The sequence below is a fragment of the Bombina bombina genome, chromosome 7 (assembly GCF_027579735.1).
Source record: "Bombina bombina isolate aBomBom1 chromosome 7, aBomBom1.pri, whole genome shotgun sequence".
NCBI lineage: Eukaryota > Metazoa > Chordata > Amphibia > Anura > Bombinatoridae > Bombina > Bombina bombina.
In genome coordinates, this window is record NC_069505.1 from 176,799,179 (window position 1) to 176,825,551 (window position 26,373).

The following is a 26,373-nucleotide window of genomic DNA, read 5'->3' on the forward strand; positions in this document are numbered from 1 at the left end:
GGATTTGTGTTTACCGATGGGTTGTTCCATTTCATGTTCATATTTTGAGGAATGGGTGGTGCGACAGACATCGGGAGTGGACTCTCTGGTCCACTATTTAGATGATTTCTTGTTTGTGGGCAAGGAGGGGTCGTCTGATTGTGAGATCCTAATGGAGGCTTTCATCCAGGTGGCGGATCACTTTGGGATCCCGGTGGCGGCCGACAAGACAAGGCCTTCCATGTGCTTGACTTTTTTGGGCATACAGATTGATACACTTCGGATGGAGTGTAGCATGCCAGAGGATAAGGTGGCTGATTTGTTGGCCGCGATTGAAGGGGCATTGGGGAGGCAGAAGCTGAAGTTGAAAGAATTGCAATCCCTGATTGGGAAGTTTAATTTTGCGTGTAAAATCATCCCAGTGTGAAGGATTTTCACGCAAAAACTGTTACTGGTGACAGCGGGGGCTAGGGAGCTGTCTCACAGAATACGTTTGAAGAAGGAGCTTAAGGAGGACTTGAGAGTGTGGAAGAGGTTCCTAGGAGAATTTAATGGGAAGGCCTTGATGCAGGAAGTGGCGATAGTGGAGTCCGACCTTCACTTGTTTACGGATGCGGCAGGGGCAGTTGGATTTGGGCATATCTGCAAGGCAGGTGGTGTATGGGGCAATGGCCGGAGTCGTGGCATAAGGAAAGATTAACAAAAAATCTAGTGTACTTGGAGTTGTTTCCCCTGGTAGTGGCTTTAGAGGTTTGGCCGCATCTGTTGGCAGATAAAAGGGTCACATTTCACACAGATAACATGGGGGTGGTTTTGGCTGTTAACCGACTGACCGCGGCTTCATTGCCTGTGATTCATTTGTTGAGATTATTTGTGTTGAGATGTTTGCAATGCAATGTGATGTTTCGAGCAGTGCATGTGCCTGGTAAGGAGAATAATGTTGCTGACGCTCTTTCCTATTTGCAGTGGGATCGTTTTCAGGACCTGGTTCCGGAGGCGGAGGAGGTGGGGGAGCAGTGCCCAGAATCATTGTGGAGGAGAGCATTTGTGACCGGCTGAGCTTGGTGAGGCGAGCGGTAGCTCAGGGGAAGTGTAAGGCATACACACAGGTAAGAAAGTACACAAAAGTAATAAGTGAGTCCAGCACCTTTTGCAAATAAATGTTTAAAGGGTTAAAAGTGATTGATGTAATAAAATATGGTAAACACTAGGGGGAGCTAATACATTGTATGAAACATTTTGTCATATCTGTTGGTAATTAACTTTTTAATTGATTAGCCTATATATTGTGGATATGGGCATAGATGTTTTATATGCATGATTAAGGCCATGGAGGCCGAAACGTAATGTGAAAATAAAGGTTTTTTCTTTTACCTAATTTGGTGCTGTGGATTTCATATATAAACACAGGTATGGTCTTTGTGGTTTCGATTTTTGCAAGGGCGTGAAGTGGTGCACTCGTTCGAAAGCAGAGCTGAGGCACTCATAGACTGGATGTTGGATTGGCAAAAGGTGGGGGTATCCCGTTCCATGGTCAAGAGGAAGTTAGCGGCTATGGCCTTTTTATTTCAACTGATGGGGTGGGAGGATGTATCCAAGAAATTTGTGGTCAGGTTGGCAGTGAAGAGTTTGTGCAAAAGGAAGTTGGTGCCGGACGGCAGAAGGCCAGTGGTATATTCAGTTTTAGTGCGTCTAATTGGGAAACTGCAAGGGGTCTGTGAGTCAGAATTCAAAGGCAAGCTTTTTAGGTTGGCCTTTGTGATGGCCTTTTTTGGGGCCTTTAGAATATCAGAGCTAGTGGGGATGAATAGGCAGGACAAAGGGGGGATTCAAATGGCAGATGTGGCGGTAGGGGAAGGGGTGTTGACAATATGGTTGAGAAGGTCCAAGACGGACCAATTGGGGAAGGGATGTCAAATATTATTGAAGGCAATGGGGGGTGTTTGGCAGGAGTATATGGGAGTTAGGCCTCAAATGGGGGGCACGCTTTTGATACACGCTGATGGGACCACGTTGTCTCGTTTTCAATTTCAGGCGGTTTTTAAAAAATGTGCGAGTTTGTTAGGTTTAGAGCCTATGGAATTTGGGACGCACACTTTCAGGATAGGGGCGGCTACGGAGGCTCAAGCCTTAGAGGTGGGGGTTGCGGGGATTAAGAGGATTGGGAGATAGGTGTCTAACAGTTATTTGTCTTATATTAGGCCAGCCTTGGTATAATATATTGATGTGGTTGTTGTTTTGTTTACACAGGTCCGGTGAATTGTTGGTTGATGGGCCATACATATATTGGGCGAGGAAGGCAGCGGCAGTTAAGGAGCAAGGGGTACAGCTGGGGTGGTCGTCTGAAGAGGTCTGCATTCGTTGGCTGGGTTTCAGAGGCATGGGGTGGGATCAGTTGCTAGTTAGAGTGATAGAATATGCAAGACTTTATTGCCCACCCAAGGTGTTATTTCTTCATGTTGGGGGAATGACTTAGGTTTCATATCACAAAAGGAGTTGGTGGATGCAATGAAGAGGTATATAGAGAGGCTGCTGGAACTTTTTCCCGGAATGGTGATTTTGTAATCTGAGATTGAGCCCCGTCTAGCTTGGAGGGCGGCGTGGGACATTAAAAAGCTAGATGCATCTCGAAGGAAAGTGAATAGGATGATGAGTGCTTTTGTCAAAAAACGGGGTGGGCTGTCTTTACGGCATGTTGAATTTGTAGGGGATTCTGGTAAATGTTTTTTCCTTCGAGATGGAGTCCATTTAAATGAAGGGGGCTGCATTTGTTCAATTTTAACATTAAAGAAGGGGTTACAAAGGCCTTGGAGTTGGTTGGCGGGGCACGGCGGTAAGGCCTTTGCCTGTGGTGGAGTGCTTGCCTGGTGGGATAGCAGTTATGGGTACCTCCTGGAAGGCCAGGGGAGAATGGGATGGGAATGTGAGGGATAATGGAGTTATGTGACTGCTATGGACAAGCTCTGTTTTTTGGGTTTGAGAATTATTTGTTATATGTATTTAAGTTAATAAAAGCTGCAGCCTTTGTACCCCAAGTACTGTGTTGTGTTTTTATTTTTAGATATGTTCCCAGTGGAGGGGTCAATGGAGCTCTGGAGGACAAAATTCCTACGGAGGGGCATTTGACCCCAACCTGAGGACCAATCAGAGGTTTAGAGGTGGGTCCGGGTGAGCAGGTATTTAGGTAAGGCAGGTGGCCAAAAAAGAGCGCCAATTCTCTTTGCAAGGTCCGAGGGAAAGAAGCTCCCTCCCTCCCTCCCTGTAAGCTTAAGATGTCATGTCGCAGCAGTTGGCGGAGAGCTTGCCTGGTGGGATAGCAGTTATGGGTACCTCCTGGAAGGCCAGGGGAGAATGGGATGGGAATGTGATGGATAATGGAGTTATGTGACTGCTATGGGCAAGCTCTGTTTTTTGGGTTTGAGAATTTGATTATTTGTTATATGTATTTAAGTTAATAAAAGCTGCGGCCTTTGTACCCCAAGTATGGTGTTGTGTTTTTATTTTTAGATAAGTTCCCAGTGGAGGGGTCAAAACTTGCCCAATGTACTGGAGACGTTTTAGCATTTTTGCTATTACTCCATTTAAACAGAAATAATGCCTTGGTTTTTTCGATTTACCTATCAAACATATATACTTTTTTAGTTTTGAGCTAGGCCCATTTTGGTATATTTCATGCCCCCATTCATCGCCAAATGTAATAATATTAAAAAATGTTTTAACTTTTTCACAATCTTTAGGTCTCTCACTGAAATTATTTACATACCACTTGTTCAATCATGGCACAAATAGTTGTAAAAGCTTCTCTGGGGGTCTCCCCTTTGTTCAGAAACAGCAGACATACATGGTTTTGACTTTTGCCATTGGTTTTTGGTAATTAGAAGGTTGCTAATTGCAGATACAGAGCACAGTTCTGAAACCCCAGGAAGTGAAGGGGTTAAAATTAGCTGGTACGGGTAATAGTATTGTAATGTAGGTATTACTCTCCCACCTGACACCTCCCAAATCCCTCCCAAACAACTTCCCCCCGACCCACACTCCTCACTACCATCTTAGGTACAGACAGTCTGACAGTATGAAGTTTTAGGGCTTTTTTGTAATTAATTTAAAAAAAAATAATAATAATTCTGCAGTGGAGGATCCCCTATATCCTTCTCAAACAGTTCTCTAACCACAGCCAGCTGTCTGCCAGTACCCAGTTTCCATTCATTTATTATTTTTAATATATTTATTAATTAAAGGGACAGTCTAGTCAAAATTAAACATTCATGATTCAGATAGGGCATGCAATATTAAACAACTTTCCAATTTACTTTTATCATTAACTTTGCTTTGTTCTTTTGGTATTCCTTTTTTGAAAGCTAAATTTAGGTAGGCTCATTGACTGATTTATAAGCCGTTGAAAACCGCCTCTTATCTCAGTGCATTTGGACAGTTTTCACAGTTTTACAGTGCTAGTTCATGTGTGTCATATAGATAACATTGTGCTTACTCCGTGGAGTTATTTAGGAGTCAGCACTGATTGGCTAAATGCATGTCTGTCAAAAGAACTGAAAAAAGGGACAGTCTGCAGAGACTTAGATACAAGGTAATCACAGAGGTAAAAAGTATATTAATATAACAGTGTTGGTTATGAAAAACTACGTAATGGGTAATAAAGGGACTAACTTTCTTTTTAAACAATAACATTTTTCAAGTAAACTGTCCCTTTAATAAAACAAATTTTTCTGTAGTGTAGTGGTCCCCCTTCCCCCTCCCCACTTCCCCCCTCCAAGTAATTGTGTGCAGGCCCCCCTCATTAGCCCCTTTTGCCGCAGTTTTAGACCCATTCCTCCCTCTCTCCTAACAATCTTTTTCTGTAGTGTAAGGAACCCTCCATTCCTCCCTCTCCCCCCTACCTCTGGCATTGACCCGCCCATCTACCTCCCTCCTCAACCACTTCAGAAGATACAGACAGTGACACTGTCTGTATCGGCGATCTGGCTTCATATGGTAAAGGGAGAATGATCAGTGCCCCCTTACCATATAAAGTCAGAGGCCTTCTGCCACCGGCTGTAGTCTGGACTGTCTATACTGAAAGACGGAACAGCACTAGGACGTAGGTAAAGTACTCTGTAACATAGTACCTATGTCCATTTGGTGCAAGAGGTTAAAAAAAGCACAAGATCCCCGTTCCTAGGTACATTTAACACTTTATTTATTATTTACAATATACTTAAATTTATTTTGTCTTCTATTATTATACAGTGATTTAAAACTCTTAAAGAGATGAGCTTTCCAATTCCCCTGAGTGTCTATAAAATAATGGGCACTGTCATGTTGCAAATTTATTTATCTAGATTTAAAGGTCTGTTCTTGTATCGTATCCCTTTATGAAGCCAGTTAGTAACAGTTACAAATATGCTGAGAAAGTCACTATCTCACAGGATTTCATATATTCTGCACAGCCATTGTTTGTACACTTTAGTGACTTATATCTGTCCCTAATTCTCCTCAGTACAAGAGAATGGGAGATTAAATAAAGTAAAACTTAGGTTTCAACACAGCAACATCCATTACTTCATAGAACTAATAATTCTACACTTCTTTAATATTTTAACAACTATTATAATTAAAACACATCTGCATATTATTTTCCAGCTAATCTCTGGAATTCATCATTATATCTAGCATTTATTTATTGCATAATGTCTATAAATACAGCGATGCCTGAGACTTTTATATTAAGAAAATCAGTTAGTTACCGTATGGCTGATGTTGCAAAAACTTGGCCATTAGACCCAACACAAAGTACTATAACGGAGGCAACGACGACAATTAAATCTGTAAAAAAAAAAAAAAAAAATGAAAACACAAGTTTTTTTAATCAGTCTGTTGATGGCATGAATTAAATTAATTAAATTAAAAAACCCACTATTACTGACAGTGTACAAAACATTTTTTTTTAAAAATTAATCCCAATGTCCGTATGACACTAATCAAGCAATTATTTCATATTCACACGTCCTATCTAGCATCTACAAATCAATTATAGCACTGCATAACTGGAGTTAACATAAACTTTAGGAAAACAAATGTAATGAAATTGTGATTTGTCCAATTTTGTGCTGCCTGTGTCAGAGATAAAATGCAAAAATAAAAAGTGAAGGAAAAACAAACAGCAAATCGTATATGAAATAACACAAATAAAAGCATCAAACTCCACATATATGTTTTAATCACTGTGTGCAGCCTCATAATGTCTCTCTGTTCTGTAGACAGCTGGAACAAGAAAGAACTTCTGAGCCGATTTTCTTTATCTGCTTGTAGCATAGTCAGTATCAACACCTACTGTCTGGGAATCTGGCACTAATTTATGTGACTAGTTTTGGCACATGACCTCATACACCTATGGAGTCTCTTAAGGGTAATATTTCTGTTAAAGGAACATGAAACAAAAAAATTAAACTTCTCTCAAATTAATTAATGAAAATGTAACAACACTGCACAATACAGTGATTATTAATAGTGTTTTGCTGTAAATAATTGTGTTTGTCCCATACTCCCTGCAGACCAAAAAGCAAATTTTGTAACCTAAGTATGCTGCAAACTTGGAGAAGCAGCTACATATAGTATCTCCCTTGGTTGTGGTGAGTCAGGACTAATTGTAAAAGGGATTCTGAAATGTTCTAAGCAATCACTGTGCAATAAACAAAGCTGGATTATGCCACGAAAGGGATATGAAATCCAAACACTTGTTGTTGTGATTCGGACAGATCATAAAATCTTAAAAAGGTTTCCATTTTACTTCTATTATAACATTTGCTTTGTTCTTATGGTATTATTGGTTGAAGAGATACCTAGGTAGAAGGCTTTTGCATTTTTTTTTTCGTTATGAATGTGAATTTGTGACAAAAACATGAATATTTACGAAAAAGATATCTGAACGAATGCACTAACTGATTTAAAGAAAGCAAACAAATACTGACGAAAACATAAATCATGACTTACCAGATAATTTCCTTTCCTTTGATACAGGGAGAGTCCACAGCTGCATTCATTACTTGTGGGAATAAAGAACCTGGACACCAGGAGAAGGCAAAGACACCCCAGCCAAAGGCTTAAATACCTCCCCCACTTCCCTCACCCCCCTGTCATTCTGCCGAGGGAACAAGGAAACAGTAGGAGAAATATCAGGGTGAAAAAGGTGCCAGAAGAAACAAAATAAATTTAGAGCGGCCCATCGGAAAACACGGGCGGGAGCTGTGGACTCTCCCTGCATCAAAGGAAAGGAAATTATCTGGTAAGTCATAATTTATGTTTTCCTTCTTAATACAGGGAGAGTCCACAGCTGCATTCATTACTTGTGGGAAACAATACCCAAGCTACAGAGGACACTGAATGCTAACGGAAGGGTAAAAAAGAGGCGGCCCCTAATCTGAGGGCACCACAGCCTGCAAAACCTCTCCCCCGAAGGCTGCTTCAGCCGAAGCAAAAACATCAAACTTGTAAATTTGGAAAAAGTATGTGAGGACCAGGTAGCACGTCTTACAAACCTGATCCATAGAGGCCTCATTTTTGAAGGCCCAAGAGGAAACTACTGCTCTCGTACAATGAGCAGTAATCCTCTGAGGAGGCTTAAGACCCGCTGACTCATGCTGAGCGGATGATACTCCTCAACCAAAAAGATAAGGAAGTCGAAGAGGCCCTCAGACCCCTACGCTTCCCAGAATAGATAACAAACAGAGAAGAAGTTTGTCTAAACTCCTTCATAGCCGGAAGATAGAACTTCAAGGCACGAACCACATCCAGATTATGCAGTAAACGTTCCTTCTATGAAGAAGGATTAGGACATAATGACTGGACAGTTAACTTAGAGGGGTATACTTTATTTAGGAGGGTCAGGAATAATAAAAGGGGTGGAGGAATCTGCATGTATATTAAACATAACCTTAAACCTACAATAAGGGAAGATGTTTATGATTCAAATGACAATGTAGAGACCCTGTGGGTTGAAAAAAAGAGGGGGGGGGGAATCCTAAAAAAATATTACTAGGAACATGTTACAAGCCCCTCAACATTAGTGACCCGAAGGAAACTCAACTACTAATCCAAATAGGTAAGGCTGCTAATAACAGTGCTGTAATTATGGGAGATTTTAACTACCCTGATATAAACTGGGCCAATGAAACTAGTAATTCAGCTAAGGGGGATAGATTTTTAAATGTTCTCAGGGATAACTTCTTGTCACAATTAAAAGAGGAGCCAAATAGGAGTAAAGCTATATTGGATTTAGTGCTATCAAACAATATAGATATACTATCAAACATTGAAGTTAAAGAACATTTGGGTAACAGTGATCATAACATGGTCACATTTGAAATCTCTTTTCACATGCAGTGTCTTAAAGGTTTAACTAAGACTTTTAATTCTAAGAAAGCAAAAGGATTTAAGGAAATCATTAAATAATATAAATTGGGACAATGTATTCACTAATAAAAATACAGAGGATAATGGATATTTAAAACTTTGTTAAATAAATATACATATCAACAAATACCATATGGTTATAAAAATAAGAATAAAAAAATCAAAGCCAATGTGGCTAAATAAAAATGTGTTAAGAGAAATCAGGAAAAAACGTAGGGCATTTAAATTATTCAAAGAAAATAGTACAGACTCAACATTCCATATTTATAAGGAATGTAACAAAGCATGCAAAAGAGCAATCACATTAGCCAAAATTGAAAATGAAAAATTAATTGCAAAGGATTCTAAGTCTAACCCTAAAAGGTTCTTTAAGTACATAAATAGCAAAAAATCTAAGTAGGACAATATAGGGTAGCATGATAAATAATGACTGGGAGAAGGCTGAGGTACTAAACCAGTTTTTTTCTTCAGCATACACAAGAGAGGAACCATTGGATGATACTTTGGAACAAAATAAAACATGCCAGTCCATACCATTAACTGGGTTAAGTTTAGAGGATATCAGGAAAAAAACTGGATAATATTAAGGTAAATAAAACTCCAGGCCCAGATGGAATACACCCAAGAGTGTTAAGGGAACTGTTATAGACAAACCACTACTCTTAATTTTTCAAGACTCATTATCCTCAGGCATGGTACCCCAGGATTGGTGTAAAGCTGATGTGGTGCCACTCTTCAAAAAGGGAAGCATGGAAGATATTTGAAGGGATTATAAGGGAATATATTGATGAGCATATTCGTGTAAACAAGATTATGAGTTCTAATCAGCATGGTTTTAGGAGAAATAGATCATGTCAAACTAATCTAATTAGATTCTATGAGGAAGTAAGTAAAAATATAGATAAAGGGAAATCAGTTGATGTGATATACTTAGATTTTGCAGTGCCACATGAGAGATTAATTCACAAAATTAAGGGACTGGGAATAGCTGAAAATGTTAGCTCATGGATAAATAACTGGATAAAAGATATGGAGCAACGAGTAGTAGTAAATGGATCATACTCAGATTGGACAAAGGTACTGGGCCCTGTTCTTTTTAATATTTTTATAAATGACTTGGAGCAAGGATTAAATAGCGACATCTCTATTTTTGCAGATGATACTAAGTTAATTAAGGTCATTAGGTCAGAGCAGGATGAACTTTCATTACAAAGGGATCTGCAAAAATTAGAAGTATGGGCAAGTAAATGGAAAATGAGATTTAATACGGGAAAATGCAAGGTTCTACATTTTGGAAGTAAAAATAAGCAGGCAACGTATTTTTTAAATGGGACAAGACTTAGCCAAACAGAAGAGGAAAGGGATTTGGGAGCAGTAATAGATAACAAGCTAAAGATGGGTGCACAATGCAGGGCAGCGGCTTCAAAGGCTAATAAGATACTAGCATGTATTAAAAGAGGCATTGATTCAAGGGAGGAAAGCATAATTCTGTCACTATATAAAGCCCTGGTAAGACCTCACCTTGAGTATGGAGTGCAGTTCTGTGGACCGATCACAAAAAAAGATATTGCAGAACTAGAAAAAGCTAAGAGAAGGGCCACAAAGCTAATAAGGGGATTGGAGAATTTAACCTATGAGGAGAGGCTAGCCAAACTGGGTCTGTTTTCTATAGAAAAAAGGAGCTTGAGAGGTGACATGATTACTTTATATAAATAGTTTCAAGGCCCATATACAGAGATGGTAGAAGCTCTGTTTATTCCAAGAAAATTGTTTCTGACAAAAGGTAACAATTTAAGGTTGGAGGAAAGGAGATTTTATCTCCTGCAACAGAAACTTTTTTTCACTGTAAGAGCAATAAAATTGTGGAACTCATTACCAAAGGAGGTAGCAAATGCCAATACCCTAGATACATTTAAAAATAGTCTGGATACATTTCTGTATATAAACAAAATTTATGGTTATGATTGCTAGTATTAAATGGATCACCTTTTAGTGGGGTTATTTAAGCTTAACTGGAGCTTTTTGTAAGTATTTGAGATTTGTATAGGTTGAACTCGATGGACTTCAGTCTTTTTTCAACCTTATCTACTATGTTACTATGTTCTTGATTGATGTTACGATTTGACACAACCTTAGGAAGAAATCCTAACTTAGTTCGTAGAACAGCCTTATCAGCATGGAATACCATATAAGGAGGGTCGCATTGCAAGGCAGCAATCTCAGAGACTCTGTGCGTAGTAACAATAGCTAGTAGAAAAAGAACCTTCCAAGACAAAAAACTTAATGTCAACCATGTGCATAGCCTCAAACAGAGCCCGTTGCAAAACTTTTAAGAACAAGATTTAAACTCCAAGGAGGAGCATTAGATCTAAACACCGGCCTGATCATAGTCAGAACCTTAACAAAAGACTGTACATCCGGAAGCTCCTCAAGCCTCTTGTGCAGTAAAACAGACAGGGCCGAAATCTGTTCCTTCAAGGAACTAGCTTAAAGGCCCTTCTCCAGTCCAACCTGGAGAAAAGAAGGAATCCTGGCAACCTTTACTTTGTGCCAGGACAAACCACGCTCTTCATACCAGAATAAGTAGGTCCTCCACACCTTATGAAAGATGCGAAGAGTAACCGGCTTATGAGCTTGAATGAGAGTATCATAACACTCTCAGAAAACCCTCTCTTGGCTAAGACAAAGTATTTCATTTTCACACAGTCAGCCCAGAGAATCTAGATTTTGATGAATAAAGGGGCCTTGTTCCAGCAGATCCCTGAGACAAGGTAACCTCCAAGGAGGTGATGATGATATCCCCACTAGATCCGCAAACCATATCCTTCGAGGCCATGATGGAGCAATCAGTATCACTGACGCCTGCTCCATAAAGATTCAAGCCACTACTCAAGGAAGGAGTGGTAAAAGCAGGAAAAGAGAAATTAGATTGAACCTCCAAGGGACCGCTAATACATCTATTAGGTCCGCCTGAGGACCCCTGGACCTCGACCCATATATGGGTAGCTCGGTATTGAGACGGGACGCCATGAGATCAATCTCCGGCGTTCCCCACCTGTCAGAATGTGGATGGCTGACAGTGAACAGTTGTGGGTCTTCGAATCCAAGATACTTCCCTCAATGCCAGGAAGCTTCTCGTTCCCCCCTGATGGTTGATGTAAGCCACCGGGGATATATGGTCTGATTGGATCAGATAAATTGGGACGAATCCAGTAGGGGCCAAACATTCAGAGCATTGATATCGCCTGAAGGTCTAGAATGTTGAACGGGAGGGAGCTCTCCTCCTGCGTCCACAGGCCATGCGCTTTCTTGGTGCCTCAAACAGCTCCCCATCCTGACAGACTTGCGTCTGTAGTCACAGTCAGCCAGGATGGTCTTGAAAAGGATGTCCCTGAGGACAGGTGATCCGGATAGAGCCACCAAGAGAGTGATTTTCTCGACCAGTTGTCCAGAGAATCTGTTGAGACATATCAAAATTATTCCGTTCCACTGCCTCAGTAGGCCCAGTCGGAACGGCCTGATGTGGAACCTGGCAAAGATAACAATGTCCATGCTGGACACCATGATACCAATCACCTCCATACACTGAGCCACAGATGGTCTTAAGGAGGTCTGGAGGGCAAGACATGTTGAAGCTAGTTTGCAACTTCTCTGGTCTGTTAGAAATATTCTCATGCCTATGGAATCTAATATTGTGCCTAGGAATTCCACCCTGGTGCTTGGAATAAGAGAACTCTTTTCTTGATTTATCTTCCCCAGAGGAGAGATTGCGAATGGTCTTCCGCCAGATGAAACTATGGTACTTGTACCAAAATGTCGTCCCAGAAGGGAGCTACTGCTACACTCCGGGTTATGGCACCTGCTAGAAGAGCCCCTAGGACCTTCGTAAAATTCTTGGAACAGTAGCTGGACCAAACGGAAGTGCAATGTCCTGTGACAAAAGGCAAAGAATGACTGGGGTATGAGGGAAGTGGAGGAGGTATTTAAAGCCCTTGGCTGGGGTGTCTTTGCCTCCTCATGGTGGCAAGTTCTGTATTCCCACAAGTAATGAATGCAGCTGTGGACTCTCCCTGTATTAAGAAGGAAATATGTAAGTTGGAGCTGCAACAATCAATATAATCGATAATAATCAATTATAAAAAATAGCTGTCAATGAATCTTATAATCGATTAGTTGGTCTGTGCATAGCACCAGTTGTTTCACTCCAATGAGCTCCTGCACATGGTATTGTGTTTTATAGTTATGCCCTTAGCCTAAAGGGAGACTAAATACACACAGAGAGAAGCACACTCACAGGAATGAACAACTGGCTCAATGCTATTGTTAGCCTGTTCTATGGCGATTTACCACCTGGGTGCAGCTTCTTTTAGCCCAGTAATGCTTTTCACAGAGAAGAACTTTCCTATAGTATATCAGTCTGATCCCGCCTTTTACGGTCAGTCCAGTGCCGAAATACCAGGCAATTCCTCTCTGAACAAGGAATACAGCAACCCTAGACAATCGTTTCGGCCTTCATTGGGCCTCATCAGTGAGGTATAGCCATATTCCTCTAAGCACACTGAGCAAGGAGTCCACGTCTGGTTTCCCCTTTTTTCCATAGGGAGACTAAATACACACAGAGAGAAGCACAATCACAGGAACTAACAACTGGCTCATTACTATTGTTAGCCTGTTATCAGTCTGATCCCGCCTATTACGGTCAGTCCAGTGACGAAATACCAGGCAATTCCTCTCTGAACAAGGAATATAGCAACCCCAGACGATCGTTTCGGCCTTCATTGGGCCTCGTCAGTGAGGTGTAGCCATATTCCTCTAAGCACACTGAGCAAGGAGTCCACGTCTGGTTTCCCCTTTATCCCATAGGGAGACTAAATACACACAGAGAGAAGCACACTCACAGGAACGAACAACTGACTCAATACTATTGTTAGCCTGTTCCATGGCGATTTACCACCTGGGTGCAGCTTCTTTTAGCCCAGTAATGCTTTTCACAGAGAAGAACTTTCCTGTAGTATATCAGTCTGATCCCGCCTATTACGGTCAGTCCAGTGCCGAAATACCAGGCAATTCCTCTCTGAACAAGGAATACAGCAACCCCAGACGATCGTTTCGGCCTTCATTGGGCCTCGTCAGTGAGGTGTAGCCATATTCCTCTAAGCACACTGAGCAAGGAGTCCATGTCTGGTTTCCCCTTTTTACCATAGGGAGACTAAATACACACAGAGAGAAGCACACTCACAGGAACAAACAACTGGCTCAATACTATTGTTAGCCTGTTCTATGGCGATTTACCACCTGGGTGCAGCTTCTTTTAGCCCAGTAATGCTTTTCACAGAGAAGAACTTTCCTGTAGTATATCAGTCTGATCCCGCCTATTACGGTCAGTCCAGTGCCGAAATACCAGGCAATTCCTCTCTGAACAAGGAATACAGCAACCCCAGACGATCGTTTTGGCCTAAAGGACATCTACAGAAGTTTACTTTTCACTTTTTCAGGACAGTATAAGTTTACAACTACTCCTGGCTTATGTGCAACCCAGAAATAATAGTCCTCATTTGGATTGTTTATATTAAATCAGGTGATTTGGGACTATGCTTTGCATGATATATCTCCAAGCTTGTTATTCACACCTAGGGGTCAATTTATTATAATGCGAGCGATGTAGTGTATCATGTCCGCTGCACATCGATAAATGCAGACAGCATACTCTGTCGGCATTTATCATTGCACCAGCAGTTCACAAGGGGGTGTCATTCAACCCGATCGTATTTGGTCGGGTTGATTTCTGTCCGTCGCCTCAGAGCGAACCCGTATGGAGCTTGATAAATTGACCCCCTAGCCCTAAATTGATGGGATTTGTTATTTGAATTGATGTGCACTATTATCTTGCACAATTATTAGCGTATCGCTTGCTATTGCTGATTATATGTACTATATAGATAAATGTGTAAGGCTTTGTCCTGTTATTGATATATATCAAGTCCTTAGCGCTTTTGACTTTTTTTTAAATTTTTAATTCATTGTAATATGTACCAAATTCAACCTATATAAATATATATCTGTTATTTTAAGAGCGGACTAGATATTTTTTCCCTAACTTTATAGCTGGCTATTTACCATTACATATAGATATTCAAGATATTTTTATGTTAGAATGAAGTCCAGGCTTACTTTTTTAAGAGACCCCTTGCATTGGTGGAGAGTTATAAAAGATAAATAGCCCACCTTGGTGAAATTGGCAAAGCACTACTTATGCATCTCAGGCACCTCAACACCATCTGAGCGCCTCTTCTCCGCTGCAGACAAAATAGCTGCAAAAAGAGAGCCAACCTCAGCCAGGAGCATGTGGATATGTTGACATTTTTGCATTTCAATGCAAATTTTCTGAACGAGTGAATAACAGAATGTTATAAACAGTGATAGGCTGTCTCTTTCTTGTTCTACCTCTTTTGAAACAGTTTGTGGTTTTGTTTTGCTTAATTATAACAAACTAGTACTAAAGCATGTGTACACGGGCCATTTTTGCAGTACAGCGGTCCCACCCCTTGCTCTCTCTCTCCCCCCTCTCTTTTGCTCTCTCTCCCCTCTCTTTTGCGCTCTCTCTCTCCCCTCTCTTTTGCGCTCTCCCCTCTATTTTGCTCTCTCCCCCCTCTTTTGCTCTCTCTCTCTCTCTCCCCCCTCTATTTTTCTCACTCTCCCCCCTCTATTTTTCTCACTCTCCCCACCCTATTTTTTGCTCTCTCTTTCCCCTCTCTTTTGCTCTCTCCCCCCTCTATTTTTCTCTCTCTCCCCTCTATTTTTCTCTCTCTCCCCTCTCATTTGCTCTCTCTTCCCCCCTCTCTTTTGCTCTCTCTCTCCCGCCTCTTTTTTGCTCTCTCTCTCTCCACCCTCTTTTTTGCTCTCTCTCTTCCCTCTCTTTTTTGCTCTCTCTCTCTCCCCCTCTTTTTTGCTCTCTCTCTCCCCCTCTTCTTTGCTCTCTCTTCCCTCTCTTTTGCTCTCTATTCCCTCTCTTTTGCTCTCTCTTCCTTCTCTTTTGCTCTCTCCTCCCTCTCTTTTGCTCGCTCTCCCCCTCTCTTTTGCTCGCTCTCTCCCTTCTCTTTTGCTCTCTCCCCCTCTCTTTTGCTCTCTCTGTCCCCTCTCTTTTTCTGTCTCCCCCCTCTTTTGCTCTCGCTCTCTCCCCCCTCTATTTTTCTCTCTCTCCCCTCTCTTTTGCTCTCTGTCCCCCCTCTCTTTTGCTATCTCTCTCTCCCCTCTTTCTTGCTCTCTCTCTCCCCTCTCTTGTTCTCTTCTCTCCCCCTCTCTTTTGCTCTCTCTCCCCCCTCTTCAGCTCTCTCCCCCTCTCTTTCGTTCTCTCTCTCCCCCCTCTTTTGCTCTCTCTCCCCTTTCTTTTGAGGTCTCTTCCCCCTCTCTTTTGTTCTCTCCCACCCCTCTTTGGCTCTCCCCCCCTCTTGCTCTCTCTCCCCCCTATTTGGCTCTGTACCCCCTTTCTTTTGCTCTCTCTCCCCCTCTCTCTTTTGTTCTCTCTCCCCCCTCTTTGGGTCTCTCTCCCTCTCTTTTGTTCTCTCTCCCCCCTCTTTGGCTCTCTCCCCGCTTTGTTTTGCTCTCTCTCCCCTTTCTTTTGCGCTCTCTTCTCCCTCTCTTTTGTTCTCTCCCCCCCCCCACCTCTTTGGCTCTCTCTCCCCTTTCTTTTGCTCTCTCTCCCCCCTCTCTTTTGCTCTTGCCCCTCCTCTCTTTCAAACCCTTTGCTCTCTCTCACGGCCTGTCTGGCCACGCCCCCATTGTGACACCCCCATCGTGACACCCCGCCCAGGCCATGCCCCCACCCAGACCACGCCCCCATTGCACCACTCCCATCGACCACGCCCCCTGACACGCCGCTTTAACCTTGCTCTGTTCTCTCGACTGTCTCCCCCTCTCTTTTGCTCTCTCTCCCCCTCTCTTTTGCTCTCTCTCTCCCTTCTCTTTTGCTCTCTCTGTCCCCTCTCTTTTGCTCTTGCCCCCCTCTTTTGCTCTCTCTCTCTCCCCCCTCTATTTTTCACTCTCTCCCCTCTCTGTCCCCCTCTCTTTTGCCCTCTTTCCCCCTTTTCTTTTGCTCTCTCTCCCCCTTTCTTTTGTTCTTGCCCCCCTCTCTTGATCTCTCTTTCAAACCCTTTGCTAACTCTCATGGCCTGTTTGGCCACGCCCCCACCACGACACCCCACCCGGGCCACGCCCCTATTGTGGCACTCCCGTCAACCACGCCCCTGACACGCCGCTTTAGCCTTGCTCTGTTCTCTCTGCTGTCAGGATCCAAACGGCCAGGTGTGTTTGTCCTCGTGCAGTCTCTACTGCGCATGACTGCATCTGACAAACATACTTGGCCGTTTATTATATAGGATAGTTATGTTGTTTTGAAAATTGGACAAACAGTTGTGTTAAGGTAAATCTGTAAAGGTTTAGTCTAAATTTTATAGTTTATTTGTATGTGGCGTTGGGGCTCTGTGAAGAAGAGGCGGATTAGCACGGCTCTCCAGCACGCTAGAGGTAAGTATAAGGCTAAAGGTGACCTTTTTCACCTGTAACAAAGGAACATTAACATTAACAGTAAATGTTCCCGAATATTCAGTATTCATTTAATTTTAAACAAAACAAATACCAAATAGTGAGGTAGACAATATTCGGAAAACTAATTTTCTGAATATTCGCTCTGAAAAATATCGTCTGGAACGAATTTTTCACTGCTGCGCATGTCTACTAGGTAGATATCTGGAGCACTACATGTCAGAAAATAGTGCTACCATCTATTGCTCTTGCTGCTGTATAGTGCTCTAAACATGTGCCTGCTCCCGAGCTTTCCTCCCTGCTTTTCAAAAAATTATACCAAAAGAACAAAGAAAATGTCATAATAGAAATAAATTAGGAAGTTGTTTGCAATTGCATGTTCCCTCTGAATCATGAAAGAAATTTTTTGGATTTCATGTCTTTTTTAAAAGCAGCATAATTAGGTACAGAATCTGAGCTCCACCATCTTTCTAGGTAGCATGGGGCAGCACCATTTTTACATAAGAGCAAGGTGATTTACAGCAAAAGCAAGCAAACTAAATACTAGATATGTATGGCATTTCTATTTTATCTTCATTCATTAATCAATGGGGAATTTTATTGTGCCTTAAAGTGAAGGTAAAGTTTTTACATGTTGAATACACTAATGAATGTCAATATTTCAATAAGCTAATCATTAACTTGTTGCCCCCAATTTGTTGTATATTTATGAAATAACATTTATGCTTACCAGATAAATTCCTTTCTTTCCTGGCAGGGAGAGTCCACGATTTCATTACTTACTGTTGGGAAATATAACACCTGGTCACCAGGAGGAGAAAAAGACACCTCAGCCAAAGGCTTAAATATCCCTCCCACTTCCCCTATCCCCCCAGTCATTCGGCCGAGGGAACAAGGAAAAGTAGGAGAAACATCAGGGTATAAAGGTACCAGAAGAAAAACAAAAAGGGAGCCGCCCAAACAACGAATAACTTACGGGCAGGGTCGTGGACTCTCCCTGCCAGGAAAGAAAGGCATTTATCTGGTAAGCATAAATGTTATTTTCAAAAGGTAGGAAGAGTCCATGACTTCATTCCTTACTGTTGGAAAAACAATACCCAAGCTCCAGAGGACACTGAAGGAATAACGGGAGGGAACAAAAAAGAGATGGACCCTAATCTGAGGGCACCACAGCCTGCAAAACCTTCCTCCCGAAATCTGCTTCAGCTGAAGTAAACACATCAAACTTGTAAAATTTAGAAAACGTATGTAAGGAGGACCAGGTAGCTGCCTTACAAATTTGATCCATTGAGGCTTCGTTCTTAAAAGCCCATGAATAAGCTACTGCTCTAGTTGAATGAGCCGTAATTCTCTCAGGAGGCTGAAGTCACGCTGTCTCATAAGCTAGGCAGATGACACTTCTCAACCAGAAAGAAAGGGAAGACGTAGTGGCCTTCTGACCCCTACCCTTACTCGTATAGATAACAAACAAAGAAGAAGATTGTCTGAACTGAACTTCAAGGCACGAACCACATCTTGGGACACAAGGAAGGAACAACAATCTCTTGATTAATGTTGTGATCTGACACCACCTTAGGAAGGAAACCTAACTTAGTACCTAACTCGGCATGAAAAACAAGGTAAGGGGGATCACAATGCAAGGCAGAAATCTCTGAGACTTTGCGAGCAGAGGCAATAGCCAATAGAAACAAAACCTTCCAAGATAACTGTTTAATGTCAACATTATGCATGGGCTCAAATGGAGCCTGCTGCAACACACGAAGAACAAGATTGAGACTCCATGGCGGAGCCATCTTTCTAAACACAGGTCTGATCCTAGTCAGAGCCTTAACGAAGGACTGAACATCCGGAAGCTCAGGTAATCTCTTGTGCAGCAACACCAACAGGGCTGATATCTGTCCCTTCAGGGATCTAGCAGATAGAACCTTCTCCAGTTCATCCTGGAGAAAAAAAAAAATTCTGGCAACTTTAATCTTATGCCAAGAAAAACGACACTCCTCACACCAGTGCAGGTAAGTACGCCACACCTTATGGTAGATGTGTCGAGTAACTGGCTTACGAGCTTGAATCAAAGTGTTGATGACATTCTCCAGAGAAACCTTTCCTTACTAAGACTAAGCGTTCAATCTCCACGCAGTCATCCTCAGAGAATCTAGATTTTGATGAAGGAAGGGACCATGTATCCCTAGGTCCCTGCAACAAGGTAACCTCCACGGAGGAGATGAGGACATCCCCACCAGATCCACGAACCAAGTCCTTTGTGGCCAGGATGGAGCAATTAGAATCACTGATGCTTGCTCCTGTTTGATGCGGGCCACCACACGAGGGAGAAGAGGTAATGGAGGAAAGAGATATATGAGTCTGAACCTCCATGGAACCGCTAGGGCATCTATTAGAACAGCTTGAGGATCCCTCAATCTTGACCCATACTTGGTTAGTTTGGCATTGAGACTGGAGGTCATGAGGTCTATCTCAGGCATCCCCCACCTGCTGCATATCTCTGCAAAGATCTCGCGGTGGACAGAACATCCCCCTGGGTGAAAATATTGCCTGCTGATCAAGTCCGTTTCCCAGTTGTCCACACTCGGAATGTGGATCGCTGACAGCATCCAGTTGTGGGCCTCCGCCCATTCTAGGATTTGAGATACTTCTCTCATCGCTAAGGAACTTCTCGTTCCTCCCAGATGGTTGATGTAGGCTACCAAAGTTATATTGTCTGATTGGAATCTGATAAACTGGGGCGAACCCAGGAGGGGCCAAGCCTTCAGAGCATTGAAGATTGCCCAGAGTTACAAGATTTTGATCGGAAGAGTGGACTCCTCCTGAGTCCACAGCCCCTGTGCCTTCCTGGCACCCCAAACGGCTCCCCAGACGGAAAGACTGGCGTTTGTAGTCACAATCTCACAGGACGGTCTCAAGAAGCACGTGTCTTGGGACAGGTGATCTTGACAGAGCCACCAAGAGAGCAAGTCTCTCGACAGGCTGTCCAGAACTATCTGTTGTAACAGATCTGAATGGTTGCTGTTCCATTGTCTCAGCATGCATAGCTGTAAAGGTCTGAGATGGAATCTGGCAAAGAGAATGATGTCCATACAAGACACCATGAGTCCAATCACCTCCATAAACTGGGCCACCGAAGGTCTCAAGGAGGCCTGGAGGGCAAGACATGCTGTTGTTAGCTTGCAATGTCTCTGATCTGTTAGAAAGATCTTCATGGACACCGAGCCTATAACTGTGCCCAGGAAATTCACTCTAGTATATGGAGTAAGCAAACTCTTTTCCAAGTTTATCTTCCATCCATGTGACCAAAGACGAAAAGATGGTGCCTGTACCAAGATATCGTCCAGGTAAGGAGCTACTGCTATACCTTGGGTTCTGGCAACCGCTAGAAGAGCCCCCAGGACCTTCGTAAATATCATTGGAGCAGTAGCTAAGCCAAACGGAAGTGCTATGAACTGGAAGTCTTGATCCAGAAAGGCGAATCTCAGGAACTGGAAATGGTCCCTGTGGATCGTAACGTGAAGGTATGCATCCTTCAGATCTATGGTAGTCATAAACTGTCCTTCCTGAACCAGGGGAAGCATTGATCTTATAGTCTCCATCTTGAAGGAGGGGACAGTTACAAATTTGTTTAGGCACTTCAAGTCCAGAATTGGACAAAAAGGTCCCTCCTTTTTGGGAACCACAAAGAGGTTTGAATAGAACCCCAGACCTCTTTCTGATGCAGGTACCCATACTATTACTCCTAAGGAGGATAGATCCCTTACATAATCTAAAAAGGCTGACCTCTTCTCCGGTCTTGTAGAGAGTCTGGAGAGTAGGAATCTGCCCCTGGGCAGATGAGATTTGAATCCTAACCGGTATCCCTAAGATACGACCTCCAGCAACCAAGAATCCTGAACATCCTGAAACTAAGCGTCTGAGAAAAGCAACAATCTGCCCTCTACTCAATCTGAGCCCGGATTGAGGGCTCCTCCTTCATGCCGATTTATTATTGGCAGGCTTCTTTCTCTGCTTGGACTTGTTTCAGGACTGAGCAGGCTTCCAAGTGCTCTTGTGTGGCTCGGGCGAAGATTGAGATCGTTGGGATTTGTCCGAACAAAAGGAGCGAAAATTAGAGGAATGCCATCCCTTAAGTCTGTTCTTCTTATCCTGAGGTAGGAAGGCACCTTTCCCTCCAGTAAACGTAGAGATGATGGAGTCCAGACCTGGTCCAAATAAAATTTTCCCCTTGAAAGGAAGAGAAAGGAGTCTGTATTTAGAAGTTATATCCACAGACCAAGACTTCAACCAGAGAGTCCTGCGTGCTAGGACCGTAAAACCTGAAGTCTTAGCATTCAGGCGAATAATCTGCATATTCGCATCACAGATGAAAGAATTAGCTACTCTTAAAGCTTTAATTCTCTCCTGAATATCCTCGAGGGGAGATTCCACCTCAATAGGTTTTGAAAGGGAGTTGCCGCAGTAGGTGGCGACCCCGGCTGCCGCGGGTTGAAATAATAATCCTGCGTGTTGGACTTCTTATCCATAGTTTCTCTAAAGGAAGAACTGTCCTCAAGAGGGATAGTAGTACGCTTAGCTAGCGTTGAAATGACGCCGTCCACCTTAGGGATGGAGCAGCACAGCTCTAATTGAGAGTCAGGGACCGAGAACAATGTTTTAAAAGTAGCCAAGAGAGAAAAGGATGTTCCAATTCTTTTCCATTCGCCATACAAACTGGGACCAGAAAAGTTTGTGGGACCTTCCTGTCTTCATAAACCCTATCTAACTTAGGGATCTTAGGTTCCTCAGATAGCTTAGCCTCTGGAACTTCTAGAGTAGACAGGACCTCCTTCAGTAAAAAACGCAGAAGTTCAATTTTAAATCTAAAGGAGGGTTCCTCTGCCGGAGGAGATTTAGTAATAGAAACCACCCTCTGACGCCACAAAGGTTAACTCATCCTCTGGATGATAGCTGGGACATACAAGCTAGATTCGATTTGAAATTAGATGATTCTAAAACAGGAGAACTGTGTTTTACCTTTCCTTACGTTTCCCAGAGATAGGTAGGGCACTCAGTGCCGCGGACACCGTAGATTGTAACTGCGCGGTAAAGCCTGCAGGAAAAAGTAAATTTATGCTTACCTGATAAATTAATTTCTTTTACGATATGACGAGTCCACGGATTTCATCCTTACTTGTGGGATATTAACCTCCTGCTAACAGGAAGTGACAAAGAGCACCACAGCAGAGCTGTATATATAGCCCCTCCCTTCCCCTCCACCTCCAGTCATTCGGCCGAAGGTTATAGGAAGAGAAAAGGAAAGGCTAAAAAGGTGCAGAGGTGACTGAAGTTTACAAAAAATAAAATAAATCTGTCTTAAAATAACAGGGTGGGCCGTGGACTCGTCATATCGTAAAATAAATTTATTTATCAGGTAAGCATAAATTTACTTTTCTTTTACAATGATATGATTTCATCCTTACTTGTGGGAAACCAATACCAAAGCAATAGGATACGGATGAAAAGGAAGGACAAGACAGGAACCTAAACGGAAGGCACCACTGCTTGAAGAACCTTTCTCCCAAAAATAGCCTCAGAAGAAGCAAAAGTATCAAATTTGGAAAATTTGGAAAAAGTGTGAAGAGACGACCAAGTAGCAGCCTTGCAAATCTGTTCAACAGAAGCATCATTTTTAAATGCCCATGAGGAAGCCACAGCCCTAGTAGAATGAGCCGTAATTCTTTCAGGAGGCTGCTGTCCAGCAGTCTCATACGCCAGACGGATGATACTCTTCAGCCAAAAAGAAAGAGAGGTAGCGTAGCTTTCTGATCCCCTACGCTTTCCAGAAAAAACAATGAATAATGAAGATGACTAACGGAAATCCTTAGTCGCCTGCAAGTAAAACTTCAGGGCACGGACCACGTCCAGGTTATGCAACATACGCTCCTTCTTAGAAGAAGAGTTAGGACATAATGAAGGAACAACTATTTCCTGATTAATATTCTTATTAGAAACAACCTTAGGAAGAAAACCAAGTTTGGTACGTAAAACCACCTTATCAGAATGGAAGATAAGATAAGGCGAATCACATTGTAATGCTGAAAGAAAGAAATAGCAACCAAAAACAAAACTTACCAAGATAACAACTTAATATCTATGGAAAGCATGGGTTCAAACGGAACCCCTAGAAGAACATTAAGAACTAAATTTAAACTCCAGGGTGGAGGAATTGGTCTAAACACAGGTTTAAAGGGCCATTATACACTCATTTTTTCTTTGCATAAATGTTTTGTAGATGATCTATTTATAAAGGCCATAAAGTTTTTTGTTTTTTTTTAAATGTATATTTTCGCTTATTTTTAAATAACATTGCTGTGATTTTCAGACTCCTAACCAAGCCCCAAAGTTTTATTTGAATACTGTCAGCTACCTACTCCAGCTTGCTCCTGTTTGTGTAAAGGGTCTTTTCCTATGCAAAAGAAGGGGGAGGGGGAGTGTCTTATTTCCCACTTGCAGTGGGCTTTCCAACTGCCTTTTCAACAGAGCTAAACTGACAGCTTCTAAGTAAGTTTTTAAACCATTTTATACTGGATTTTTATATCAGTATCTGTGCATCTTATTCTTTATAGTAGTGTCTATTACATGCAGTTATATGAAAACGAGTGTATACTGTCCCTTTAATTCTGGTTAGAGCCCGACAAAAAGACTGAACGTCCGGAACATCTGCCAAGCGTTTGTGTAGCAAAATTGACAAAGCAGAAATTTGTACCTTTAAGGAACTCGCTGATAACCCTTTCTCCAATCCTTCTTGGAGAAAAGACAGAATCCTGGGAATCCTAACCTTACTCCATGAGTAGCCCTTGGATTCACCCCAAAAAAGATATTTACGCCATATCTTATGATAGATCTTTCTAGTGACAGGCTTACGTGCCTGAATTAAGGTATCGATACCCGAATCAGAAAATCCCCGCTTAAAAATCAAGCGTTCAATCTCCAGGCAGTCAGCTGCAGAGAAATTAGATTTGGATGTTGGAAAGGAACTTGAATGAGAAGGTCCTGTCTCACTGGAAGTTTTCACGGAGGCAGAGAAGACATGTCCACTAGATCTACATACCAAGTCCTGCGTGGCCACGTAGGCGCGATTAGAATTACTGAAGCTTTCTCCTGTTTGATCCGAGCAATCACCCAGGGAAGGAGAGGAAATGGTGGAAACAAATAAGCTAGGTTGAACGACCAAGGCACTGCCAAGGCATCTATCAGTTCGGCCTGAGGATCACTCGACCTGGATCCGTATCTTGGGAGCTTGGCATTCTGTCGAGACGCCATCAGATCCAATTCCGGTCTGCCCCATCGGAGAATCAGTGAGACAAAGACCTCCGGATGGAGCTCCCACTCCCCTGGATGAAATGCCTGTCGGCTTAAAAAGTCTGCTTCCCAGTTGTCCACTCCTGGGATGTAGATTGCTGACAGAGAACAAGAGTGGGCCTCTGCCCATTGAATTATCTTGGATACTTCTGTCATTGCTAAGAAACGCCTCGTTCCTCCCTGATGACTGATGTAAGCCACAGTCGTGATGTTGTCCGACTGGAATCTGATGAATTTGGCCGAAGCCAACTGAGGCCACGCCTGAAGCGCATTGAATATTGATCTCAATTCCAGAATATTGTTTGGAAGTAGAGACTCCACCTGAGTCCATACACCCTGAGCCTTCAGGGAATTCCAGACTGCACCCCAGCTTAGTAGACTGGCGTCCGTTGTCACTATCACCCACAAGGGTCTGCAGAAACACGTCCCTTGGGACAGATGATCCAGCAACAACCACCAAAGAAGAGAGTTTCTGGTCTCTTGGTCCAGATTTATCGGAGAAGATAAATTTGCATAGTCCCCATTCCACTGTCCGAGCATGCACAGTTGCAGTGGTCTGAGATGAAACCGAGCAAACGGAATGATGTCCATTGCCGCCAACATTAATCCAATGACCTCCATGCACTGAGCCGCTGATGGCCGAGGATTGGACTGAAGGGCTCGGCATGTATTTAGAATCTTTGACTTTCTGACATCCGTCAGAAAAATCTTCATGGCTATAGAATCTATCAGAGTTCCCAAGAAGGGAACCTTTGTCTGTGGAATTAGTGAACGTTTTTTCTAGATTCACCTTCCATCCGTGAGTTCTCAGAAAGGATAAACCAACAAGATGCAATGTGGGGAGAGAGATCAATGACAGAAATAAATCCTTTGCTCTAAAGATCAATGTCTAAATATTTAGACTGTCCACCGGTGGAAGGGGAATTACCTCAAATCAATTCACTCTGTAATGCTAGTACAGTTGATTGGTGTCTCACCACCAGAAATCGAGTCCGTATAACTTACGGTTATGCCTTATAGCAAGGATTAGGTCCGTAGTTGTCCAATGGATCCTGATATGCTTTCCCGCAGAGCCAGGCTGCGGTCGTGGGACAGGTAGAGAGCAGTGAGACGCCGGACTCCCAATCGACCAGGCGAGGGAGCGTGTTGCATACACGCTGACGTCCTATGCGTAATTCAGCCGGATCCAATGCTTGTTGCCGGGGGCGTGTCGCCAAAGTGTCACCACCGTGTCGACCACTGAAAGAGTTCAGGAGGTTCCGTCGGCTCATCAACGATAGTCAGAAGAGTGAGGTAAATCCCATAACCAACCGGGAGCTTTAAACAGGTATAGGACTTCTTAGGCAGGGCGCCGTTTTGCTCAAGCAGGCAATAATAACTTCACCATAAAGAAACTGTGAGAGCGAACGGCTGTTAGGCCGTAATCATAGTATAGCATATGATTACGGCCTAACAGCCGAAACGAGTAAGCTTGCCTACCCCAGGTGCTTGTGTGCAACTTTCTTTGCTGTTTGTACCATCAGCTTTTAACTTTTGGACTATTAAAGACATGGTTTTAATTTACCCTGCCGTTCGCTCTCACAGTTTCTTTATGGTGAAGTTCTCAGAAAGGATAACACTGTGTCTGTATGGGATTTTGTTAGATGATAAGACGATGCCTGAATCAGAATATCGTCCAGATAAGGTGCCACTGCTATGCCCCACGGTCTGAGTACCGCCAGAAGGGACCCTAGAACCTTCGTGAAGATTCTGGGTGCTGTGGCCAGCCCGAAGGGAAGAGCCACAAACTGAAAATTTTTGTCCAGGAAGGCAAACCTTAGGTACTGATGATGATCCTTGTGGATAGGAATATGAAGGTATGCATCCTTCAAGTCCACGGTAGTCATATATTGACCCTCCTGGATCATTGGTAAAATTGTTCGAATGGTCTCCATCTTGAAGGATGGGACTCTGAGAAACTTGTTTAGACTCTTGAGGTCTAAAATGGGTCTGAACGTTCCCTCTTTTTTGGGAACCACGAAAAGATTTGAATAAAACCCCTGCCCCTGTTCTAGACTTGGGACAGGACGAATTACTCCCAAAGTAGAGAGGTCTTTTACA

At 42.8% G+C, this 26,373-nt stretch overlaps 1 protein-coding gene across 3 annotated transcripts in view; it reads right to left on the reverse strand.

Moving 5' to 3' along the window:
- Nucleotides 1-26,373, reverse strand: part of KCNQ1 (potassium voltage-gated channel subfamily Q member 1) — a 507,180-nt gene that overhangs the window by 177,284 nt on the left and 303,523 nt on the right. For all 3 annotated transcript variants that reach the window (XM_053720436.1, XM_053720437.1, XM_053720435.1), the window contains one exon: nt 5,721-5,799. In XM_053720436.1, the coding sequence (XP_053576411.1) occupies nt 5,721-5,799 (79 nt within the window). The remainder of the gene's footprint in view (nt 1-5,720; nt 5,800-26,373) is intronic.